The sequence below is a fragment of the Raphanus sativus genome, chromosome 4, assembly GCF_000801105.2.
Source record: "Raphanus sativus cultivar WK10039 chromosome 4, ASM80110v3, whole genome shotgun sequence".
NCBI lineage: Eukaryota > Viridiplantae > Streptophyta > Magnoliopsida > Brassicales > Brassicaceae > Raphanus > Raphanus sativus.
This window is the reverse complement of record NC_079514.1, coordinates 50651527-50672400: the sequence shown is the minus strand read 5'-3', so window position 1 is coordinate 50672400 and position 20874 is coordinate 50651527. Positions and strand designations below refer to the sequence as shown.

Below are 20874 nucleotides of genomic sequence, written 5' to 3'. Positions count from 1 at the left end.
GTAAAACAAATTTCTCTGGTAACAATACTCAAATAGGCAACGAAGAAAACCTAGATCAACCAAATGGCCTGTTATTCCATCTTCAAATTTCAGAAGATTACACTTCTTGAATGTTTTTCACTTCTTGACAGACTCAGAACATGTGGACAACACTATCATAAATCCTCGACTTTTGGGTTTGTGAAACACATTCACATATCCACCTAATCTCCTGTTCCCTCAACCATATATGCGCAAAGAGCGCATAGTTGAACTGCAAAACTCAGCCACAATTAGTATGAGAATGTAGAAACAGCTATAACAACACATCACTGACAGCCTTCAACTAATTTCCTGAATTCTGTTCAGGTGATTTACCAGTTTCAGCTTTTTTAATTTTATCTACCACGAATCATGTTCTTTTGAGGTTTCAGCTTGTATATCTGAACTATCCAGTGGTGACTCGCAAAAAACTGAACACAAAAGCAGTCACAATTACCAGTATCAGAGCATAACCAATGCCACCAGTCTTTAGTAAGTGAATTAAATCTTACTTTCGAAATATGTGCGCTTAAAATGATTTTCCTGATCTCCTTCCGCCTGACCCGATTATAGCTTTTACCATCTGTCTCTACAAACCTGGAGCAAAAATCATAAACACTGAGCCTGAAAATGTGAGCTTAGTAGTTGGTTCACTACTAAGCATCAGTTGCCCAGAAACTCAAGGGTTAATATTTGTATCTGCAAACTAATCATTTTTTTGAAAAAAATGCATAATCTCTTTAAAAATAGTATAGCTAGTAGTAAATTTTAATTGTCAAAACTCAAAACTACTTAGAATTAGATGGACCACTAAATAAACTCTGATGGCTTATGAAAAAAACATTACTTTTTACTTTAATAAGAACTTAAAAGAAATCGATCAGTTTACGTAACTTTTTGACGTTAAGGAGATGAGGAACAAATTCACAGTGATTAGGCGAAGGGAAGATAATAAATATGAAGGTGGAATGACTACATGGTTTAGCACAAGATAGGAAGTCGTAAGAGTAAAAAGTGTGAAGCAACTGATTGAGAAAGTTCAGTAAGAGTGAGAGCTGATGTCCAGTAGGAGTGAGTGATGGCTGCCTAGTAGAAGTGAGAGATAGATAGTTATGAGAAGAAGACAAGATGATTTGATGAAGGAATCAGTAGGAGTGAGAGCTGATTATCCAGTAGGAGTGAGTGTTGGCTGTCTAATAGGAGTGAGAGCTAGGTAGATTTGAGAGGAATGATGATTTAGGAAGTGAAAGAAGAGTTTGGATCCAAGAGTTTTCAATTTTTCGTTTTAATCTTGTTTAGAAATTTTGAAAAGGACACACATATTTGTAACAAGATTTTTTTCTTTTGAATTAAATTTAATATTCAATTCAAAAAATAAAAAAGGATATGACATGAGAAATGAGTAACGAAATGTAGCTTGGGTTCAAAGCCATTTAAAAGACTAAGTATAATGTAAAGGAACAATTTATTCTTCTTCATCTTAAGCAAACTCAGACCTTCTTTAAAAAATAAATGAAAATTATCCACAAAGAATTCGATCTAATGATAGTGATCATCTTTACCACCACGGCACCACGTAAAAGAACATCTTTACCACCACGGCACCACGTAAAAGAAAAAGCGAGAACAACAACGATCCAGCTTTCATGTTTCATCATTAGTTTTTCAAATAGAACATGTCATTGTACAATCTTCTTCCATGTTGGGATTTGGTCTGAGAAAAGAAAAGGCTTCACAGAATCAGAGATTTGACTCTCTTTTTTTTATAACACATAAATCAGAGATTTGACTTAACAACTGTTTCTATATGAGTTAAGTTAAGTAGATCAATCACTGGTTAACTGATGTCTATATGAGTTAAGTAGTTAAATCACTGGTTAACTGATGTTTTATAGGCCTTTGTGTTTGTTATGTGTCTTTGTTTTTATGGACTGTATTACAACATGTCAGCCCACCGGGCTTTTCGTTGACAAAATAAACAAAGTTAAGAAATAGATAAGTGGAGAGATATTTGAGTGATTGGGACAATATTTTCTTCCTTTGTCTGATATGTCACGTGCAAATATGACATAGATTCCTCGACTTCGAGTCATTTTTCTACTAATATCTAACAAGACATTTGTCCTCGAATAACTCGGAAATGCAAATTGTCATCATGTTAGGGAAAGTTGTCGTCTATTTTAATATTTAAACATTTTCGATTTTTAATATATATATGAACATTTTAAGGCTGTTTTAATACCTTTGAAAATAACGGTTGAAAGATAAATGAATTACAAACTAACATTTACAGTTCAAAAAACAACATTATTTTTATAATATCATGGTTAATATAACTTTTTGTAAGACAGATGATATGCTGGCTATATATTTTAATTTTTAAGGCATCACTTTATCTCTAAAAGTCGACTAGTTATCTAATAAATTAGTGCTTTTTTTAGGTTGACAAACAAAAAAATATTTTTACTTTGTAGAACCGCAAGTGTCAAAATGACTCATCAGTCATCACATCTCCACTAAAAGCGCAAGTGATTGAGAAAGAGGAGATGTTTGCGGAGGAAACGGCGGGAAAGAAAATGAGTATAAAACTGGTGGCTCGTTCGGTGGCTGCATTATTTTGACCATATGGGTCCATGTGCCGCACTTTGTCTCTGTATCCTCTTCGAGATTTTTTTTTTTATAATTGATATCTTTTTTTTTGATCGAATTATAATTGATATCTAAAATTGGATTACTAGGCATTATATTATTGATTTGTTTTTGACAAAAAAAAACAGAAGTATTTGATTTGTTACTTTCTGAAGAAATTATCTTGCTTCAGTTTCCGAATTATTGATTCCTTCTTAAAATACACAATAGACCAAGAACTGTCCACACTCTACTCTCTCGCTCACATGGAGAGAAACACAAGTGTACATGTCCACCCCATATCGAGATGCACCAAACCATAGGTTATGCACAAAAATGCATAGAAGGATGAATTACGCATTAAAATAAAAAAAAAAAGATAGCTAGTTATTATGCTAATATATTGTCTAATGGTAATGCAATACTGCGAAGAAGATTCATGGAATTTAATTTTGAAACTGTTTGGTAGTAATGAACCTAGTGGTCTATATGAAATTATGTAAGTTAGATATGTATTAGTTATTAAAAATCTGAGTGAGCTAGTCTAGTGATTGACACAACTGATCTTAACTCGTAAAGATAGTGCAAATAACTTCCAGAAGAGTATACATTTTTGGATGAATGACCAAAGTGCTATCAGGTGGAGAATTGCAAAAAGATCTATTACTCTACAATATAGCGAAATAACCAATAATTTTACTTTTATTAAAAACATTCAAAGAAAAACAATACACTTAAGATTTACTCCTCTTTGACTTGAAAGTAAAGAAATACAATTTTAAACCGTATCTAAACAATATAGAAATAAAAATCTCCATCTCGGGATCTCCTCCATTAACAATGAGTTAATAGCCTACTAATGAGTATAGTATGATAAATCACTGATGATGACAATGTAGATAAAGTGCTTTCTCACCCATAAAGAGTTTGGTAAATAAATCAGTCAATCTTAACACGCGCGAGGCAGAAACCCGATCCGTGACCCGGTTAAGTCATAAGCGACCCGGAAACCCTGTTGCTGTATGTTCCCAATGATCGACAAACTCCCCATCGTTCCCGCGAACGCGAAACAGAACCGCCCTTCAGTGTTCACCGGAATCAGATAGTTACTCGCCGGAAGCGAAACCTCTCCGCCGCCGAAATGAAACACCACCGTCGGGACCTTCACCGTCGCCATCCCGGAGAGGTCGAAACACGTGTCGAACAGAGAGTACGACGGAGCGCGTTTCAGCCTCTTCGCGCCGAGACGAAACGCGTCTCTGAGCGCCACGTAAGCCGGCTGAGTCAGCCGAGTGACGGAGGTGCCGGAGTCGATGATAACTCCGCCGTTTCCGGTGGCGGCGTCGAGCTTGAACTGCGACTCCGAGACGCCACGAACGCGCGCACCGCCGACGCTGATCCCGAGAAGCTGCAAGTAGTAGAAAGTGTCCAGCTTCGGGTTAGTCAGCAGCGGCGTGAAAACGGAGGTTTTCGGAACGGCGTCGTTTCCGAAGACGATGGTCGAAGGCGGTTTAGAAGCCGAACCGGAGCTCGTCCGGTCCACCAAACAGTAGGAGAACTTACCGTTATAACGGTTTTTCGTCTGCGACGGGAAAGATAACCCTCCGCGGCCCAGGCCCAACAGCCCAGCCGCGCCCACGAACAATCCTTCGTTATCGTGGCCGCATCCCACCGCCACGTGATCGACATGTGCGCCTTTAAAAGTCAGCGTTTCGGTCGATAAGTCTCCCAACGTGAACGATCCGTCTCCGTACGAGACTTGATAGAGACAAGACTTGCTTCTTTGTCTGACGCATTCCGTCGAGTCGTCCAACCTCCGACAGAGACGAGAACCGCACGGGACGGTGGCGAAGGTTTTGGATTTGGACGGGTCGAAGATCGCGTCGGATTGGTTGTAACACACTTTGCAAGGAGCGCACTGTAGCCAAACGACGTCGCTTCCAGTGTCGAGGACCATGTACATGTTAGTCGCCGGAGTCCCGACGCCGAGCCTCATGAAATACTCTCCGCTTCCTTGCGAGAGACCGGAGATAACAGCGCCGCTGAACCCGCCGGACGCGCGTGGAGTTCTTCTCCTCGTGACATTTCGGACGGCGGCGAGGCTGGTTAAAGACTCGACGCGGAGAGAGTCTCTTTTGAGACGGAGGTTGAAGAGCTCCGACGGGGTTGCGTCGGAGAAGGAGGAGATAGCGTCGACGTGGGATAGGTGGAGGGAGAGTGAAGTTGTGGATTCGGACACAGTGGTCAAGGATTCGGATTCGTCGGGAGATGAGAGGATTGGGGAGGAAGGGAGAGTGTTGACGACGAGGGTGTTGTATTGGGAGGAAGAAGACGCGGCGGAGGAGAGTGAGAGGAAGAGAACGGCGGAGAAGATGAGGGTGTTTTGGACTTTTCTTCCCATAGTGGTTTTTAAATTTAACTATTGTCACAAGGATCTGTATAGAGTTTAGGTTGTCTACTACAAAGCAAAGCATATAAAAAGGCAAAGGAAGCTCGTGTGTGAAAGCGTACTTTACTTTAATTATTACGGACAGACTTTATTTTTTTTCCTTTTTATTTTTATATACAAAGTAAAATCATCATAACGAAATTATTGACTTTTTTCACATTTCCACCTAACGAACTCTATTAATATATATATTTTTTAAACAATTTGAGATAATATTAATTTAGTTGTGTGAATCTTGAAATTATTGGACTGAAATCCAATAATCTGAGTTCAAGTGTTGGTGGAACCTTATCTGTTTACTGAGGACCAAGCCCATGTTTATCACCGTAGATGGGTTTCATGGCCCAAATAAATTTTCTTCGTAGTTTCGGTACTTTATTTTATTGAGATGTAAGCCCATGTTATAGCCAATAAATAGGTTTCATAGCCCAGCCAAAATGTATTGAGGGCTTTAAAGAAATCTCTGAGTTAAAGAATTTCAGTAATTCAATATGAAAAGATAAAAGATATTAGCTCGTCTCAAAAGCCTTTTGTAGCCCATTGATAGTAAGAATTTGGAGACGAGCGAAAAGAAGAAATAGTTCCATAGTTCAGATTTTATGGTTAGTACTTAGTAGATTATGAAGATCATATTTGAGAACTTTTTCATACAAATCACAACAGGGGTATGTTGTCTGTGTGTTAAGATCAGTTTTGAAGTCAGCTAGTTTTTTTTTCTGAAAGAACGAATAGACTTTTTTTTTTGATCAAAGAACTAACAGACTAATTAAGAAACTAAAAAACAACATGGAAGGAAGAGTGGGTAGGTGATACATTTTGGTTTTCAATTTCAAACTAAAACTAAAATGTTCCAAAAAAAAATTTAGTGAGCGATTCAGAAATAGAAATAGAAGAACAGCTAGGAATGGGGAAGGCCCTTGCCTACTAATCTACTCTACTCTATGAATTAATCACCCATAATTGAGCCATCTCTTTGTAATTTCCCTTTCTTGAGTCTTTAGCCTATAAAACTCATCCTCCCTTGGTCCCTACCCTCTCTCAATAATTGTCATCCTTTTTTACATTAGTTACATATTTGTGTTCAGACAATTTATCAGATTATTACTTGGAATTCCCTATTAAAAACTAGCATCTTAGTTATATGCTAAGACAAAATATATGTTAGATCATCCAAACATACATTCTAGTTATATGTTCAAACATTCAAAATATATGTTAGATCATCCAAACATCCAATCATTCATTCTAGTTTTTCACATTAATTACATATTTGTGTTCAGAAAATTAATCAGATTATTACTTGGAATTTCCTATTAAAAACTAGCATCTTAGTTATATGATAAGACAAAATATATGTTATATCATCCAAAGATTCATTCTCTGATTGTTAGCTGCTATAATTCCAGAAACATTTAGACAAATGAGTTAAGACTTATCCAGAACCAGAAGGTTTCGCAGGCACAAATAATGGGGAGGAAGAGATCTTGAGGCCCATATTCAGAGAGCCAGAGAAAGATCATGTGATACATCTATTTTCATGGTCCCCTCTTCTCTTATATTATTAGTTTACCCTTTTTTTACCTCAATCTAACATTACATTGTATCATTTCACTCACCCAAAATTACACAATCTCTTTTGCAGTATATATATATACATGTAATAAACTAATGTTGTAAATCAAATCTGTATATGTTTTTGTATTTTGGCTGTTCTTTACTTTCCATTTGTGATTATAAAATAAATTGATCAATCACCTGTCGAAGTAATGATGTGCATATAACACTGATTAGCTGAATTAAAAAGTACAGACTCTTTTTAAATTCTTGATAATGGATCTCAAAAAGATTCTCTCAGATGGGAGCTTGACCTAACGGTAAAGTGGGAGTGTGAATTAGGTCGAAAGCGACCCCGTTCGATCTTTTCTACATGTACGGACGACATTTCTTATGTACAGTTACTAAAATACCCCTGAATAATTGACAATCTGCGTGCTCCACCTCAGGTTGGAGAACGAAGAGAAAGAGCCAAAGAGTGTGCGAATGATATGATTACAGCATTTGAATTCTTTTTGATGTGTAATGCGAAAGTCTCACTTTTTCATATTTGGAAAGTTTGTATGATTCAACTATTAATCTTATCATATCATTTTCTTGTTTGCTCATGTGAAACGACGTTTATACTGGTACCAATCAATATATTACTGATCTCGACGGTCATAGTCTTATTAGGGCATGTGCATTGAGGTATTTCCACGAGTTCGTGGGCTCGAGTTCATAGGCCCAAACTAAAAAAATAAATGAAAAAGGTGGTTTTAATCGGTGAACCGATCCTTCCCACTGAACCCGTATGATACGGGTTCAAGGCACGTGTCGCTCGTCCAGTGGCCACGCTCTATCGCGTAAACGCATTGGAAAACCGGGTATCGAGATCTCTCTCTCATTTTCTCTCCTCTTTTCGAAAACTAGGGTTTGTCTCTCTCGGAGGTGATATCTCAAGCGACGCTGATTCCCAGAGGTTTTGACGATCTAATCGACGCCGGACTATCTCCTCGACGATCTGAGGTTAGTTTCGAGGGGTTTCACCGTTTGATTTAAACGATTACCCTTTCATTTAAAAGATTAGGGCTCGGTGATTGAAAATCGAATTTGGGGGTTTCGAGTTAGGGTTCGAAATCGATATGTAGGTTTCGATTTTCGGTTTGAAATTGTCATGCGGTTAGATATTGTCATGCTTTTTGTGTTTTCTTGGCTAATCGATTAGGGCTCGGTGATTGAAAATCGAATTTGGGGGTTTCGAGTTAGGGTTCGAAATCGATATGTGGGTTTCGATTTTCGGTTTGAAATTGTCATGCGGTTTGATATTGTCATGCTTTTTGTGTTTTCTTGGCTAATCGAGTTGTGGTTTCTTTCTTACTTCATCTTGTTCTCTTTATGGTACAGATGGATCCCGGTGAAGATAGAAGTGAGGCAAAGAGGCAGATGAAGCACACGAATATGGTGGGATACGTGGCTGATTCGGAGTATGGGATTCCGACGAGGTGTCCCTGTGGTGGGAGGATAATTAACGAGGTGAGGGGGAAGGACCAGTACGACACTCTTCCTGGGAAGCGGTTCTTCACGTGCATTCACTACGAGGTAAGGGTTCTTCTAGCATATATTTTTGTGTTTTTGTATCTCTTATAGTAATTGTTTCTCATATTTGTTTTTGTTTTTGTTGTCAACAAGGGTGATGGGTTACATTATCGTCAGCCTTGGGTGATTGGTGTCCAGGAGCAACTCGAAATCTTGACTAAGCGTGTGGAAGAGGCTGAGCAGCTGATCAAGTGGGTGCCGGAGCTGAAACAACAGATTGAGGGACTGGAGGTAAAGCCTCGTTGTCTCTCTTTGTTTTTTATGTTCTCTGTAATATTTTTGTTTTCATTTTATTACTTGACTAACACATTGTCTCTCTTTGTTTACATGTCCAGGCAGAGGTTAAAAGCCTCACTGGGGTTGTTGATCACCTCAACGCTGAGGTTTATAACCTCACTGTGCAGGTCTCGCAGTTGGAGAAGGTCTGCTTCGACTAAAAAGAAAAGGTAACACTGAACTTGAATTAGAAATAGTAACACTGAACTTGAACTAGGTATAGTAGAAGTGGAACTGAATTGAAGTAGGTAAAATTGAAGTACAATTGTCTTGAATTTTTTTCAAGACAATTGTTTTGGTTAGTTGCGTAATGAATGGTGGCGAGTTTAAAATTGATTTGATGTGTATAATGAATGCTCTCTGTGAAGCTAGTTGTAGTGTAGTTAACAATAATTAATTGTTGGTTGTTAGAGTATGTTTAATTTATTTGTCCTTTGAAAGGCAAAACTAGTTTAAAACATAGGCAATCCTCATTTTAAAACACACACAAACCACATCTGCAACACACAAACTTTAAAACCGAAACCAACCTTGAAAACACATCGCAACCCAAAATGGATCCTTTTTCCCTAATAGCTTCCCATAGCAGTGAAACAATAGACATAGGGTGTTCTGAGGTTCCTAAACCGGTGGAAAGGCGCAAGTGGACAACCAAGGAAGACGTGGTGCTGATCAGTGCTTGGTTGAACACTAGCAAGGATCCCATTGTGAGTACTGACCAGAAGGCAGGGGCGTTTTGGAAGAGAATTGAAGAGCACTTCAATGCTAGCCCTCAACTCGTTGGCTCCGTTCCTAGACCGTGGGGTCAATGTAAGCAGAGGTGGGGAAGAGTCAATGAGCAGGTTAACAGGTTTGTCGGAAGCCATGAAACCGCATTGAGGGAGCAAGCGAGTGGCACTAATGAGAATGATGTCATGAAGGCGGCCCATGATATCTTCTTCAATGACTATAAAGTCAAGTTCACCATGGAACATTGTTGGAGGGAACTGAGGTTTGATCAAAAATTGAGATCAAACGTTCTCTCCAAAGAAGGTGCGAAGGAGAAAAGGAAGGACCCTGTGGAGGACGTCGGTGAGGAGGAAGATGTGAGGCCTCCTGGTATAAAGGCAGCCAAACGCAAGAAGCACAGGAAAGAAGCAGCTTTTGATAAGATAGAGACCATACTAGCAGAGAAAAAAACCATTTCCAAACAGAAGCTGCTTGAACGCCTGCTAGGCAGAAAAGTTGAGACACTTTCTGATGAAGAAGTGTCTCTGAAAAAAAAAGCTCATAGCTGAAATGCTGTGATTTGGTTAGTTGCATTTTAACTTGTCTGAACTTGTCTGAACTTGTTTGTACATGTTGTTCTGAACTTGTTGTTTACTTGTCTGAACTTGTCTGAACTTGTTTGTACCTGTTGTTTACTTGTTTATTGAATCTGTTGTGTTCTTGTTTGAACCTGTTGTTTACTTGTCTGCAGGTCGCGGTTGCAGGAGGTGGATGCGTGTGGAGGTTGATGCGTGTGGAGGTGGATCCTTGTTCAGTCTGTTTGTATTATGAGGCACGGGTAGTAGTGTAGGTCTGTTTCAATCACGGGAAAGTGTAGATTTTGTTTGTTTCTACACTTCTCTTTCCATCACGGCTTTAAACAATCATGTATGTTTAGTTTATTTCTTCTGTTTTGTACTCACGGGTGTATGTACCCGATATGTCTCTCAATCATGTATGTTTCATACTCACGGGTGTATGTACCCGATATGTCTCTATATATAACTATGTCTTTGCTTTCTCTTTGTGCACCAAACTCTCATTTCTCTCATCTATCTTTGCTTTCTCTTTGTGCAACAAACTCTTGCAACAAGCATATCTCATTGGTCACTTTGCAACAAACGCTCATCTCCCTTGTCTTTGCCATTCTAGTAACTTTCTCACTTCATTTTTTTTTTCTAACATAAATGTTAACTTTATAACTATAAGTATTAAAAATATAAAAAGATCCATGGTAGTAAATGTTAACATTTTTTTTTCTAACATAAATGTTAACATTTTTTTTTTCTAACATAAATGTTAACTTTATAAAGATATAAAGCAACACTATTTGCTGAACATCAAGAATCCACCAGAAAAGATAGTTAGAAACCCAGCTCTACTATGGGACAAGAAAAAGATAGGAAAGATTATGAGAACTTGTGTCATATTGCACAATATGATAGTAGAGAACGAACGAAGCGGATACGGTCAAATTGATACTTCTGAGTTCGAGACAGGAGAGTCAAGCAGAAGTTCCCAGGTGCAAGGCACAACAAGTTTTAATATCGGTAATATCAGCCGTGTCATTCGCAATGAGGTTCGGGATTCACAGATACATGCTCGTTTAAAAGCTGATTTAGTTGAAAATATATGGCAAAAATTTGGTAATGTTGATGAATAATCTTTGTATGTTAGTCAATTGTCAATGTATTGAATAAAAACTTTAAAAAAAAATTATGTAATCAATAATCATTGTATTGAATCAAAACTTTTTAAAAATTTAATATATATTTTATTTTATTTATGAATCCTCAAAGTATTAGAAAAAAAAAATTTATATATTATTTTATTCCTAAGAACTTCATTTTCGGGTTCACTAATACAGATGCACACTAGATAGAGGTTCATCACTGTTCACGGTCCCACCAAAAAAATAATAAAAAAATCTTATGAACCCCATCAAGGGGTTCACTAATGCGGATGCCCTTAGATCCACAGACAATATAGACTACAAAAAATTATAGATGTGTACCGTCCTACATTATGTATTGATCGTATCCTCCACATAAATGAAACTTGTCCATTACATGTGACTTTGCGAGAGCCAGATTCAAATAGATCCCCATACTCTAGAGTCTACACACACACATGTACGTGCTAATTAACTCCGTTGATAATTTGAAATACAATGACACGGTCTTTAGTTGTCAGTTTTTTATGTGTTACTTGCAAAATATGATAATCTGCATGATGTTATTGACTAGAGAGATAATTTAAACTATATCGGAGTTAATCTTGATCGTTAACAAGGTTAGAGTTCTTAGACTTCTTACCCTTTGAGAGAAGGGAAGAGTCATTTTTGGTACAACTTAAAATGGATGATTTTTTTTTAAAAAGACTACTAATATCAATACAGATACTTGGAAGACATGTTAATAGAGGTACAACATGAGTGCGGAATAATATATGCTATATAGTTTACATTGTTTATTGTCTAACAAGACCTATGCTACGGGTTCGTGAAGCTTTTACCCCCAAAATGCTCTTGATTAGGCTCCACCCAAAGGCAAAAGAAAGCAATATGTATATATTTCTGATATTATGTATATTTTATCGATATGAACATTATGGAAGACAGGGAAGATATGTGTTGTACGGTCAAATAGTGAAAACGTACAAAATAATTTACAATAACTATATATTTTTAAAGTTGAAAGTTAAATTATTTTTTGTTTGAGTTATATACGAGGTTCGAATCAAATCTTTCGTTTTCTACCGGATTTCAACTTACGCAAACAATCATTTTAACCATTAAACAAGTTACATTATTAAACAGAATTATTACCATAACCTTGTTTCGTATTTCAATTTTTTATAGAAGATAGGACCATGATGGTATTTTCCACAAACTTTTCGTTTATAACAAATGAGTACCGTTGATTAATTCAATATATGATTATATAAAATAAAGAATATTCGTTTATTCTTGTTTAATTACGTGGTGAGTGGCGACTATGACTAAACAAGTGATTAACAATATTATCAAATGGAGTACAACAGTAACCAAGAAGAATAAACTCAAATAAAATAATGTCGTGTAATGGATTCCACTACACCACTAATCAACTTTTAATAAAAGTTAGTAATTAACTAATGTATAGTTATTTATTCCCATCCATGGGTTCATATTCACTTTGAACGATCATATATTCCTAATCCTATTTATTTAGTTTGTTATTCTAGCTTTTTGTGTTTAAATATTTACAAGTAGAGAGAATATACGTCGCGGCTAATCAAAGTAGCCACTGACTTCAAAATTAATTCAAAGTTTCAACGAAGAAGAACGCAACTACAAATGACGTTGCAATTAATTAGGACATTGTTGATATGCCATGAAATCCCATGCAGAGAATAAGAATCACTGTGAAAATTATTTTAATTCCTTTGAATAACTTATATGGTAATTTCTTACTCTTGCCATTTCCAATATTGTTATTTTTTACTCTTTAATCTCATATTTGGTGATGAAATTCGATTCTTTCAAATCTCCTCGCTGCTTTGCAAGGATTCGTCCGTACAACATTATTGCACAATTTACAAAAAAAAAAGAAGTTGGGCAAATAACTGCTTTAAAAAGTTTCAAAGAAATAAAATCGTCTTTTCTACCTAAAAAAAAAAAAAAAAAAAAAAAAAAAAAATCGTCTTTTCTCATCTGATCCATGTTTTTGATAAGACATCTGAACCATGTTTATCAAATAGTTATTAGAGAATATAGACAACCATCATAGTCATTCATAGTTAATAATATGATGCAAAAGACACTATTAGGTAATCGGGGCATTGCTTATGTTATTAATTAGTAAGACGGTCTCTGATGGTTTGCTTTATTTTTTTATTTAAAATAGAGTAATTTTATAATAGAGTTATAATTTATTCCAATGATATTTTTAGAGTAAAACATAAAATGATGAACAAAAAAAACAAGTTACTCTATATTTGGACTAAACCTATTCTTAACTATATTATAAAGTAAGAAATATAGTACTATTATAGCACTTTTACTTTAAATTCTATTTAGTGTAAAAAATAGAATAGAATTGGAGATGCACTAAGAAAACCCTATAATATATTTTCGAGTGGTAAGTTGTAACAACTAACTATCTAGAGGACAACATAAAAATCCCAAACACTATGAAAATCGAAATAGTATTTTGTTGACTTAACTTTGTTTTATACCTTTTCACTGATAATGAATGCACTCTATGACAATAAATAATTTACAAGAAAATTAAATAAATAATTTTTAAAGAAAACAATGTAAAGTTTATTAAAAAATCTTTATATACAAAGAAATATTCTGTCTAACCTTGTGAAAGCACATAAGATCCATGTCATAAAGTTAGTTTTGTGAGCGTGACACCTGTCGAGACCAGTAAAACTCATTGTTTCATTTATTCAGAAATCTGGTGGACTTTAACCATTGCGCAATCGGGTTATCGTTACCCATTTATATAATATGTTTTGCGCTGTATATTTTGATGTGTATGCAGCCCGAAGAAATGAGGGTCATCCCTAATCCTAACTGTTCGACGGCGACACGCTGATTCATGAGCTTCTGATTGCAATATCTGCCGTCTGAGTTATTCATTCATTGAAGCATTTATTTTTATATATTTATATCAAATAAAATTCTAATAAAAGATATAAGTTTGGATCAAAGAGAGTCTACATTAGAAACAAATTGAGGTCTATTATGTTTAATGTTTATAAAATAATTGTAAATTTATCTTAAGATGCCATTCTAACCTCTCTTTCAAGTATATAAAAATTATATGTCCATTTGAAAGTTTATTTTTCAAATTGTTTTTGTACAAATGACTTTTGATGTCTATATTGTTTTATTCTATGAAAAAGCCTCGATTACATATCATGCATTGTTATTATTTTAAGAAAAATGTCAAAGTACATATCATACATTATCATATGCATTATCATATGACATCCAAAGACAGCTTTTGATATAGAATTTTAACCACAATACATAATTGGTTATACTTTTTAATAAATATTTTGTTCAAGAAAATAAAAATATTATACAAATACAATTATGACCATTGTTCAAAATTGATTATATATATATATATATATATTGGAAAATGTAGATGATACAAATAAATCAAAATATATGTAGGACATGTTATAGAAAAAAACTTTAAAAGATAAATGTTCTAAGACCCCTCAAAATTACGAATTTATTGGTTCTAAAGCGAAAGTAAAACTTAATTAGTGTATCTTTAATAATTATTTTACGTTAAACATAAAGCAAGATTAAAATATTCAGACAATAACTAAAATTTAATACAACAATTATTTGTTTTGTTCATTATGTTATACATAACTTTTAGTAAAAAATAGCAAGTTTTTAATATTAAAAATTTGTTAGACAAAAAAAGATAATAATATTAAGGAAAATCGCCTAACAGCATATATTTTATTATATATATATATATATATAACACCAAATATATAACAAAATTATAGGAAAATCCCGGACGTAGTCCGGACCGACCCTGGTATTATATCATGAAGTAGTTCATGTTTTCCATCGTTCTAGCTATGTATAAATTAGGTTATATTGTGAACACATAAATTAAGTTTTATATAGGTATATCTTATTAGCATATAAGATTTGAAAGCCAATAGTTATAGCATCTTCAACAGACCCTCAAACCTTCAAATTTTAAGGTTTTTGTCTCTCCAAAAGACCCTTAAATCTTCAAATTTTGAGAGCCTGAATAGTGAAACCTCGAATTTGAGGTTCCACTATTCAGGCCCTCAAAACACTATTTACTTTTCAGTTTAGTCCTTATAAATTTGTAACTTACATATATTTGTACTAATATTAATTTTCTTATTACTTTAATCCTTGTAACTATATTTTACTTAAATCTTTAAATATATCTTATATATACAGATATATATACATATATACATATATATATATATTATTACATAAAATATAAAAATATGTTAAAACTAAAATAAAATAAATAAAAAATATTACTTAAAAGATATTTATTATTTCACAGAACATTTATATTAAATTGAATAATATATTACAAATTAAAGATCAAAAGTACAAGACTAAATATCAACGCACCGGTTAGAGATGCAAGACCGGCACCACAAGCAACCGTTGAAATGGCGATAAATGAAAATGCTCGATTCCAACAGTTTTTAACTCGTAATCTTCAGATAAAAAAATCGAGAAGCTCATTTCTTACTTCGAAATGCGTTGATTGATCATATATGGGAATACTATGGAAATGGCAATAATGAGTAATTTGTATTTTTCTATATTTTTATGAATTAATCTATGTTTTATTATTATTTTATGTAATTTTGTGTTATAATAAATTGTATTTATAAATATTATGTTTTATAATTCAGTGTGTATGTACTATCTATCTATGAAAAATATAATGATGATAGTTAATTTATATTAAAGTTAGGGACTGAAATACAAATTACATAAAATTTTTAAAATAAATTTGAGGATCCTTGTTGGAGTAACTCACCCTCAAACCCTCATTTTGAGGATCATTGGCCCTTAAAATGAAGTTCCTTGTTGGAGATACTCTTAGAAGAGTCGTTTTTTCGGACAAAAAAAAAGAGGAGTCGTGTTGAAACTTCTTCCAATATACTAGTATTTGGATTTTAAAATGTATACACACAAAATATTTTTTTGTTCAAACATATACCCATAAATTAAAAGTAATTTTATATTTGGATCTTTCACTATCAATCTATCATCGGGTAAATTAAATAAAAGATGAAATAGTTGTATAGGAGATAGCAGGTTTTCTTTCCTCTGTAATTGAGCAAACTGGTAGGACAAGTCAGCATTTGACATGTGTCAGTCTTGAATACGACCTTACAGCGTGGCAAGTTCTCTCTCTGACGTGTCCAGATGGGGACCACTTTCTCTTCCGACACTTCGGCATGGCTTCTTCATATTCACTTTTCTCCACTCTCGTTTTCTGAAGCGCGTGATTCCCCCTCTCTCACGGTTTATTTGTTTTTCATCTGAACGTTAGAATCCTTTTGCTAACATTATACATTAATCCTTTTTCTTGATTTTGATATGATGATCGTTATATGCATGATCTATCACCTTATATAATAATCTCCACTTTCATTTTGTTTTAACTGTAATTTATTAATAACAAAGCGCGTGTGAAGAAAACGAGTAAAAAGAAGCACATGCGTGGCTTAGACCTGACTTGGCACGTGCTAACACAACTCACACACTTCCCAAAGCGCTCGTCCCATAACGAGTCATGGCCGTGGCTTGTGCGAGTGTGGGTTTTAGCCATGGCTGTGGGTCCTAGTGAAAAAACAGGGACATTGTGCAATTAACCCACTCCACAGTACTGGTAATGAAAAAAGAAGAAGTAAAAATAAATATGGCCGGGGTATAATACAGAAGCCGACACGTTTGCCTGCCACGATCCGGACATAAGGAAAATAAAAACGATTGTGGGTAACGGCACCGTCAAGTGTTAAACGGAAACGGGATCAGTTTCTATAGCGTTAGTGCTTCACATGCTCTATGGAGATGGTAGCTCATTTATGACACGGTGTGGGTCTTTATCCGACGGCTGAGATTGGCTCTCTGTACTACCGTACTAAATATCTCCGTAATATTTATGTAACGTAGAGAGAGACCCTTCGTTTTCCTTAAATTTACAGTTGGATATCCTGACCCCAAAAAAGATTTTTTTTTATATTTTGAAAATTTAACTAAAATAAATTAAAGTAGTATAGTTACTGAGGGTGGAAATAACAGGTCTCCAGAATCTCAATTTATAAATGTAGAGGAGAGAGAGAAGGAGTGAATCTTTGCATGATATCGTGAGACTTCTTCTTCTTAAAAAGAAAGGAAGCAGCTTTGGTTTGCTGCAGATCGGGGTTAAGTAAGCAGAGGGAAAACGGCGAGAAGTTTGTGATTGTTGGGGCAAAACAACACGGATTCTGAGGGGACAAAACAAAAGAAACTTGAAGAGGGAGGGAGGGAGAGAGAGAGAATGGGTTTCGTGGCTGAAGCTAAAGGAGAGAGATTTTATAACTTGAATTACGTTCTGTAATCAAAATCAATATACGGACATAACAGTCCGTTGGTGTCCTGTTATAAAGTTATTTGCTTTTATTTTCTTCCTTTCATGGGTCCTTTTTATTTCTTCTCTCTCTCTGTCTGTGTTTCTTTCATGGGTGTTAAGAGTAGTGCTTAGCTCGTGAAGGCTCCTCCTCTTCTTCCTCTTTTCTTCTGGTGTTCTTCAATGGCGAATGTAGATGGAAATGATCTCCCAACCTCTTTCTCAAGTAAGTAAGACACAAGAGAGTTAGCCACTAACTCTGTTTGGTTACTTTGTAAAGTTTCAATTTTTCTTCCATTTTCTCGCTTTTAAAGAAAAACCCACTTCAAAGTTTACATTTTTGTTTTGATTATTATTCCAGGGTCTTACAACGATGCTCTATACACAGAGCTATGGAAAGCTTGTGCAGGTCCATTAGTGGAGGTTCCTCTTGCTGAAGAGAGAGTTTTCTACTTCCCTCAGGGTCACATGGAACAAGTATATGTCTTTTTTTTTTACCAAATTAACCTTCTTTACTTCTTTACCTCATTCTCTTTCTGAGTTTTTTTTTTGCAGCTTGTGGCTTCAACTAATCAGGGAATTGAATCAGAAGAGATACCTGATTTCAAACTTCCTCCCAAGATACTTTGTAGAGTTCTCAGTGTCATGTTAAAGGTGAAAGCTTTGAATCATAATAACTCTTGTTTGTTTTTTTCTCATGAATCTGTTTTTTTTTTAACATGTTTGGATGTATATAGGCTGAGCATGAAACAGATGAAGTCTACGCTCAGATCACATTAAAACCAGAGGAAGATGTAAGTTTCTTAAGCAGACTTTTTTTTATTGTTATTTTTTTTTGATAAATAGTGTGATTTTAATAATTTTTTTTTTTGTGTTGCAGCAAAGTGAACTCACAAGTCTTGATCAACCTATTGTTGAACCAACAAAACAAACGTTCCACTCGTTTGTAAAGATTCTAACAGCTTCAGACACAAGCACTCATGGTGGATTCTCTGTTCTTCGTAAACACGCTACTGAATGCTTGCCTGCCTTGGACATGACACAAGCTACTCCTACTCAAGAGCTTGTGACTAGAGATCTTCATGGGTTTGAATGGAGGTTCAAGCATATTTTCAGAGGTAACAAACAGTCACTACATCTTGGAATATACAAAAAAATATATGTATTAGAATTTTCAGAAAAAAATAAAAACATATTAAATTTTGATTATATTGTTTTTATATAGTTAACTGTTTTCCATAATTGTTAAACAATACACTTTGAGTAAACACAATTAATTATTTTTGAAATTTACTGTTTATCATTAAGTAATTTATTGAAAAATGTAAAAAAAGTTTTTACATTTACAGTCATTGTACAATAGTTTTTTTGAATAAATTTAACATTATTTCAAAAAAAGGAAAAATGTAAAAAAGTATCTTTCAATTTTTTTTTGTTTTTAAGAACTTGAATCTTTTAGAAACTGAGGGAGTGCTTTGGTTTTTTGCAACTGTGTTTTGGACTAAATGAGATATGAGAGTTTTTTTTTTTTTTTTGGTTATAGGACAACCTAGGAGGCATTTGCTTACAACGGGTTGGAGTACATTTGTATCATCCAAAAGACTTGTAGCTGGAGATGCCTTTGTGTTCTTGAGGGGTGAGAATGGAGATTTGAGAGTTGGAGTGAGGCGTTTAGCTAGGCATCAGAGCACAATGCCTACTTCTGTTATCTCGAGCCAGAGCATGCATTTGGGAGTCCTTGCTACAGCTTCTCATGCTGTTGTTACCAAAACTATCTTCCTTGTGTTTTACAAGCCTAGGTATAACAACATATTACATGATTCTACTCTTTCTATGTTTTAGTACCTTTAATTTATGATACAAAGTTTCTGTCTTTCTCAGGATAAGCCAGTTCATAGTAGGGGTTAACAAGTATATGGAAGCTATGAAGCATGGATTCTCTCTTGGCACAAGATTCAGGATGAGGTTTGAAGGAGAAGAGTCTCCTGAGAGAATGTAAGACTCCACTTTTCTGATCATTAATTAGTTCATTGTTCTTGATTCTGAATGTTTTGAGTTTCTTCAGGTTTACTGGTACTATTGTTGGAATTGGAGATCTATCTTCACAGTGGCCAGCTTCTAAATGGAGATCTTTGCAGGTTCTTTTTAACCATTTCAATGTTCATTTAGGTTTTACTTATAATGAGTTAACATTCTTTCTTTAGGTCCAATGGGATGAGCCAACAACAGTTCAGAGACCAGACAGAGTCTCACCATGGGAGATTGAGCCTTTCTTGTCATCTTCCCCAGTTTCAACACCTTCTCAACAATCACAACCCAAATGCAAGCGTTCAAGACCTGTTGAGTCATCTGTTTTGACTCCAGCTCCACCTACGACTTTCTTGTATGGCTTCCCTCAGAGCCAAGATCCATCATCCACTGAGAGAAACTTAGGTGGATTACAAGCTGATCCTCCTCCTCCTCCTCCAGCGAGTTGCTATAGGTTGTTCGGATTTGATCTCACAAGCAATCCTCCTGCTCCAATTCCTCCAGACAAGTGTCAAGAACCCATCACTCCAAGCGCAGCTAATGAGCCTAAGAAGCAACACAAATCAAGGACACGAACTAAAGTAAATCATCTCTTTTTATCACTCTAAAACTCTCATAAACAGTGTGTTCTGAAACTCTTTATTTTGGGGATTTTAAAAGGTGCAAATGCAAGGGATAGCTGTTGGACGTGCGGTTGACTTAACGCTGTTGAAATCGTATGATGAACTGATTAAGGAGCTTGAGGAGATGTTTGAGATCAAAGGACAGCTTCTTACTCGAGACAAATGGGTCGTTGTCTTCACTGATGATGAAGGTGACATGATGCTTGCTGGAGATGATCCATGGAAGTAAGCAACTCTAGTAGTAGTAGTAGTAATAAACCCATTTTGACTTTCTTTTTTTTAACGGTTGCATTATTGAATGTTCTATTTTTTTTGTTTGTGCAGTGAGTTTTGCAAGATGGCTAAGAAGATATTTATATATTCGAGTGATGAGGTTAAGAAGATGACGACTAAGTTGAAGAGTTCTTCGTCGTTAGAGAATGATGAAAGTATGGTGGATTAATAATAATAATCGTGTAATTAGTTTGGTGAGTGGTTTTTAGATATAAGTTTAAGGTTTTATTATTAAGCGACGTTGTTTTTAGTAACTTATTATGGTCGTGTAAGGTGTTCTCCAGACTACGGTTTTTTAATCTGTGTATATAAAAGGCTTGCATGGCCTTGGGTTGGGCCTTGTTTGTTTTCTTTTCGTGTCAATTTTTCAAGCTGGCGTTTTAAATGGTTCGGTTTGTGACTGTGGTTGATGTGTCGGTTCACATCTTTCTTTATGTACTTATGCAGTTATGCTCCATTAGACCATAATTAAGTCTTCAAACACAAAGTGGATATACCACAAGATCAACATCTCTAGTCCATTATAATGATACTAAGATCAGAAGAAGTAGATGTGTTA

The 20874-nt window shown here is 35.2% G+C and overlaps 3 protein-coding genes across 3 annotated transcripts; 2 read left to right on the top strand and 1 right to left on the bottom strand.

Annotated features, from left to right (window-relative positions):
* Positions 1-3333: 3333 nt before the first annotated feature.
* Positions 3334-5112, bottom strand: LOC108855570 (aspartyl protease family protein 2). The gene has a single exon (XM_018629419.2). It carries the CDS (start codon positions 5048-5050, stop codon positions 3599-3601), a length of 1452 nt encoding a protein of 483 aa, XP_018484921.2. The 5' UTR covers positions 5051-5112; the 3' UTR covers positions 3334-3598.
* A 3948-nt stretch (positions 5113-9060) lies between these two features.
* Positions 9061-10916, top strand: LOC108836432 (glutathione S-transferase T3-like). Its single transcript, XM_018609589.2, has 3 exons — positions 9061-9753; positions 9966-10032; positions 10567-10916. Exons 1-3 carry the CDS (start codon positions 9061-9063, stop codon positions 10914-10916), a joined length of 1110 nt encoding a protein of 369 aa, XP_018465091.2.
* A 6100-nt stretch (positions 10917-17016) lies between these two features.
* LOC108835947 (auxin response factor 18-like) lies at positions 17017-20665 on the top strand. The gene is made up of 11 exons (XM_057009472.1): positions 17017-17617; positions 17753-17868; positions 17947-18045; positions 18129-18185; positions 18272-18509; positions 18935-19190; positions 19273-19386; positions 19457-19529; positions 19596-20000; positions 20080-20267; positions 20367-20665. The coding sequence occupies exons 1-11, from the start codon at positions 17575-17577 to the stop codon at positions 20482-20484; spliced, it is 1707 nt and encodes a 568-aa protein (XP_056865452.1). The 5' UTR covers positions 17017-17574; the 3' UTR covers positions 20485-20665.
* Positions 20666-20874: the final 209 nt, after the last annotated feature.